The sequence below is a fragment of the Gambusia affinis genome, linkage group LG11, assembly GCF_019740435.1.
Source record: "Gambusia affinis linkage group LG11, SWU_Gaff_1.0, whole genome shotgun sequence".
NCBI classification, from domain to species: domain Eukaryota; kingdom Metazoa; phylum Chordata; class Actinopteri; order Cyprinodontiformes; family Poeciliidae; genus Gambusia; species Gambusia affinis.
In genome coordinates this window covers 246363-251897 of record NC_057878.1, presented here as the reverse complement: position 1 = coordinate 251897, position 5535 = coordinate 246363, and the positions used below count along the sequence as shown (strand labels likewise).

The window sequence follows — 5535 nt, the reverse complement described above, 5'->3', positions numbered from 1 at the left end:
CTAACCACAACAACAACAAGAAAACAACGCACAGTTTCTTTACTTGAGGCGAGAACTGTTGTTCAAATATAGAAGAGTACAAATTTCTGTCACTTACTGTGATTCATCTTCAATGAGTGACTCCTGTGTATGTGATCCGGATCTAAAAATGAAAACAAAGACTTTATATTGGCATAGCTTGTATAATTAGCATGAACAATAACTATAAAGTCACAGAAAATGCAAACGTTTTACAAAGACTTAAATAAATAAACAATGCTTAGCCTGGTGGGGCAACAAATAAAGAATGATGGCCTCAGGGTTTATAATACACTGTGGGAAACGATGAAATGTAATGAACTGTATGACAGAATCCTAACATTAAATCAATATACTGATATAAACTAGTATACTGAAAAGTATACGGTTTTTTAAGATATATGAAACAAAATTTTAGCACATTGTTATTAAAGGTATGAAGGACAGCTATTGAACCTGACTGGCTTTTAAAAGGCTACTTTAGCGAGCTAAAGTAGCCTTTTAAAAGCCAGTCAGATTTTAAAAGCCAGTCAGATTTTTTTGCTACCAAGTAGGGTTAAAAACGTGTCTAAATCTGTACAAACACATGCTGTGCCACATACTCGCTAACATTAACTCATAGAACTACCGTCAGCAGATTTATAAATGTAGACTTTCGGTTTTTTTACTACATTTTTATTTGACAGATTCAGGGGCTACTCACCAGCTCCGACCGTGGAAAGTGTCGCGTCGAATGACGTAAGCTTCTTCTTCTTCTCTAATGTTTTGTCGGGTGCAATCCGTAATTTATTATTATTACTACTAATACAAATATTAAACATTTTCATATGGTACAAACACAGATTTTCATATAATCATATGAGCAAATCCATCCGTATTTTTATTTTTAACTTTTTTAATTAAAAATAAAATTATAAGATAACTTCTTCTTATCATTATTGATAAGATTGCAAGCAACTACAGGTGTACATACAGCCACCTAGTGGAAGGCTATGAGGTTGGACAACTCATAACACATAACTCTAGAATATACCTTATATATATATATATATATATATATATATATATATATATATATATATATATATATATATATATATATATATATATCACTGATAATCGCCATTCTATGGGATGATAACATCCGAAGCGGGTGCTAAAATCGCGGCTTCAGAGAACCGGAGGATCTTTTAAAACAGAAGTAAAATTAACTAAATTGTTAAGAACCTACAAATACATCAGCTATGCACGAATTGTGTTATCTTATTTGTTCCTAGATCGTCGGTTCTGGACGCTTAGGGAGCGGTACAGCATTCAAAGAGAGAACCCTTCTCGTCAATTATTGACGCGAAGGGGGTACCCGACGCGTCAACATGTGACGCTAAGGGAACCTGCCCATGCGTCAATATATGACGAGTCGGGAGTGAGACTGTGTTGGACAATTTCATGCTCTGCAAAGCTTCAACATCTCTGACAGCGGCGAGTTCCACGGTGTGAGTTCACCTCTTTACCAAGAATCCCGCAGTTCCACTCAGCAGGACCGATGATCCGAGACCCCACGCTAAGAGCCACATAAAGGGACAGCAGCAATTTGATTGACTATTCACTTTCATCCGCTGGGGTCAATGAGATCAATGTGGGAATATTTGATGGGGTATAAAAGAGTTTATTTTGAAAGGTGTAGCCTGAGATCGTTCCCTCTGCCTCCTGTCTCTCTTCTCTATCAGTACCAGTTCCACTGATCCGAACCTCCACTTCAACTAATACACAAAATAGTTTAAAGAAAGAACCGTCGCTTATCTTGTAACATAAAGTGTATAAACAAAATACTAAGAATATTTAATTACAAACCGTATAAACATGACATTTTCTACATTTTTTATTTAATTTGTATTTATTTTATTTTATTTTATTTTAATTTCTTACGAAGAACATTTACGGAACATTTTACCGTTTTTATCGAGACTCTTGCTGGTCAACAAAAACTGAAATGTCTCGTAGCAACACATCTCAGGACTAATCACGTTCTTTTAGCTTATTCATTCAGCAGTCCATCGTTGCATTTAGACTTGGAAGAAATTTGTTGGGCTAATCAGAATTTACGTTTTTTCATTTACCAACAATCCCAAGTGTGTGGCGAAGAGCAGCAGTACTAGCAGCAGTACTAGCAGCAGTACTAGCAGCAGTACTAGCAGCAGTGGTCGTATTATTGTCCTGGTTTGGGCAGAACCTGAAGTTGAATATACAACCTTGATGAAAACTATCGTTCAGCTTTCCGTTGAAAATCTTTGGTATCTTTTGTTTCCTCTATCGGTGACAGTTCAGACAAGTCGGTGAAGAGGAGGAGCCGCTGGTTTCACTCTGCAGCCAACACTTGGACCCTCCCCTCCCACCGACCCGGGACGCGGTGTTCGGGTCCAGCTCAGCTCTCAGTCGCTGTCCTCTTTGTCCTGCTGTGTGGTTGTGGTTGAATGGTTGTAGAGTCCTTGGGCCATCAGCTGCAGCGCCAACCCGTTCTTAAAGCCACTGGCTTTTTTTATCTTGGCCCTTTTGTTCTGAAACCAGATTTTGATCTGAGACTCGTTGAGGTTCAGCTCCCGGGCCAAAGACAGCCGCCGCTGCTCCGTGATGTAGCGGCTCACCTGGAACTCGGTCTTCAGCCTCTGGAGCTGCTCTGCTGTGAAAGCCGTGCGCGGCCGCTTGTCTTCTTTGCATCTTTTACATTTTTTCAATTTCCGCGTCCTTGGGCCTGCAGTAAGAGCAAGTGACAGCAAAACGAAAATATGAATATACAGCGCATGCAAATCATATCAGAATCAAAGAAAAATACCTTTTAGCACCTTCTGCGTTCAATACGGTTTTCACTTTCAGCATTGGACACACCTCTGAACTGATCCCCTTCAGAACTGAACCGAACCGAACCGAACCGCATTAGAAACCCGAAGCGGATCTGAGCAAAAACTATAGAGGCCTTGGACTAAACATGGTTCTGTCCCCAGACGTCTCGAGTTCAAAGGTCACCCCTAAGATGTTGAAACAAAACAAACTCATTCGTTTCTTTAAATGTTATAAAACAAGTTTAAATAGATGCCGCTCATTCTATAATGAATCTCTAATAATAATAATAATAATAATAATAATAATAATTATTATTATTATTATTATTATTATTATTATTATTATTATTATTATTATTATTATTATTATTTTATTGAATTTAGTGATTCATCTCAAATGTGTATCTAAGACCGGCGTCATAAAAAAACCAACTCATTTAGATTTTTATTGTTGCAAAACGGAGGATAGAAATAAATCAACTGAGTCATTTCTACCCGTTTTAATATTTAAACTTCAGCTTTCAGCAGCACTACGCGTTTTTCTTTTTGCTTTATTTTAGTAGTTGCTGCTCGTTTTCACTCTGCATTCTGATAGCAAGACTGAAGGAACGACATCAAGAAAAGCAGGCAGAGTCAGAAACAGCATCGACACCCGAGTCACGAACCCTCTGCATGTATACACGGCATGGCATTAATTATTATTATTATTTTTATTATTATTATTATTATTATTATTATTATTATTATTAATAATATATTACTATTATTATTATTAATAATAATAATAATAATAATAATAATAATAATAATAAATTTAAGGGTCAAATTAGGTGAAGTTCAGTTAATAAATTTGACTGAACATGATCATTAATGCATTCCATTGGAAGTTGTTGAAAACTGATTTATTCAGTTTGTGTCTCTTCCTATCGAATAAATTTGATAAAATATAATGAAAATCAGATGACATTAGACACATTCCGCTGACAAACGGATCTTTTAAAACACAATATTACACTGTGACAAAAAACAAACAGAAGATTGAGGTTTGATGAAAAGCTGCTTTAAAGAACATTTACTGCAATTACAGTGTTCCTTTGTGGTTTGTTCTTCGTCTTAATGTATTTTATTTTTATTTAAATCTCTTCCAGATTCTAATTGAGGAGTAATTTCATCCTTCCATTTTCTGGTCACCCTTGTCCCTTAGTGGGGTCGGGAGGGTTTGAGGAGTAATTTTAGAGTATAAATAAGCAAAAATAGCTTATTTTAGAATATAATACAAAATATATTTTTGTTTTATGGACATAAAGCTAAAATAAAATGTAACTGTGTGAAGCGGGCTTATTGTAAAGTTGGATCTTTCAGTGAAAATGTATATAAAAAAAATCTAATGTATTTTTTGGAAAGTGTATGTGAATGCATATCTTTTGTTTTTATTGAAATTAAATATCTTTAATCGATATCCTGTTGTAACATATTTTACATCAATGAACTCGTTCGGCTTGAATCTGTTTGTGAATCCATCGTCTTACCAGAAGAAGGCCTGTCCGAGTACCGGGTACAGTAGACCCAAGCGGGCCAGAGCAGGGCCTGGCCCTCCGGTGTGGGGGTCCCGGTCCCGGTCACGGTCCCGGTCCCGGTCCCGTTCATCACCACCAGTGAGGAGGCAGAGTGTTCCTCGTCCTTCTCCTCGTATTTGAATCCTTCGCTGGTCTCGTCAGAGTCCGCGGTGGCTGTCACTTTCTCGCTGCTGCACTTTGTGCTACTGACGGCAGAAACGGTGCTGTCGCTGCTGCAGCTGGAGTCCAGGCCCGGTGTCCTGGAAAACGGTCTACCAAGAACCGGGTGAAGCCGCTCCCGACCAGACCTCTGGACCTTCGGACTCAGACTGAATTCCTTCTTGCATCCGAAATCCGGCCGTAAAATGTTGTCAATGAAGAAGTTTGTTGTTGTGTTGTTCTGTGGACCGGCCTGCAGAGGGGAACCGCTTTCTCCCTCGCTGCTGTCCGGGCTGTTTAGATCACGCTGTTCTTCCATCAATGCCTCTGAAAATAGTGTGTTCTTCCTACACTTATAAAAATACATCTGTGCCCAAATATGTCAACAGAGAGAATTACAACATAATATTTATATTTTTGTTCAAAGACATGGTGAAAACGTGGATATTTAACCTGCCTAAAAGACGTCCAGCGCGCGTCAGTGACCCATTAGAAGATTGGCTGTACTTGCTATCACGAACAGCTCTGGCACACTGACCGATTTTCACCACTCTTTTCTTAAGTCTGCACGGCAAATCTCCACACTCACCATCCGCCAGTGAATCTCCAACATCCAGAACGGCCAATCACTGCTCGTGACACTCTCAAACCCAGAATGACGATGTCCAATTAGGCCAAGCGTCTCTGATCCAAAAGTAGAAGAGAACAGCATCAAGCACCTCCTTCAGATCAGAGGGAGGCATTGCAGAGCAACAGAACAACAGAACAACAGAGCAACAGAGCAAAAGCTCTCCTACCAAGCTGTTTCCTATCAAACATAACTTGTCCTCCTCAGTGAGTCGGTCTGCTGCTACCTCTCCTCCCCATCAGGAAAACTAGAAGGCCGCATTTTCAGGTCGAAATTTGCTCAGCGCTTTGACCCCTTCAAAGTTCTGTGTGAAAGCAGAATTCCTGGACCAAACCAA

General features: G+C 38.9%; 1 protein-coding gene across 1 annotated transcript; it reads right to left on the bottom strand.

Moving 5' to 3' along the window:
* Window positions 1–1711: 1711 nt before the first annotated feature.
* Window positions 1712–5298, bottom strand: LOC122839901 (homeobox protein engrailed-1-like). The gene is made up of 4 exons (XM_044131918.1): window positions 5160–5298; window positions 4385–4937; window positions 1970–2767; window positions 1712–1778 (listed from the first exon to the last, which is right to left on the bottom strand). Exons 1-3 carry the CDS (start codon window positions 5280–5282, stop codon window positions 2448–2450), a joined length of 996 nt encoding a protein of 331 aa, XP_043987853.1. The 5' UTR covers window positions 5283–5298; the 3' UTR covers window positions 1712–1778; window positions 1970–2447.
* Between the last annotated feature and the right edge of the window lie 237 nt (window positions 5299–5535).

Coding starts and splice junctions, on each gene's coding strand:
- LOC122839901 (XM_044131918.1), bottom strand. CDS start 5,282: ATGCTGTTCTCTTCTACTTTTGGATCAGAGACGCTTGGCCTAATTGGA. Junction 4,938..5,159: donor TGGAGATTCACTGGCGGATG/GTGAGTGTGGAG, acceptor ATTTGGGCACAG/ATGTATTTTTATAAGTGTAG. Junction 2,768..4,384: donor CTCGGACAGGCCTTCTTCTG/GTAAGACGATGG, acceptor CTCTTACTGCAG/GCCCAAGGACGCGGAAATTG.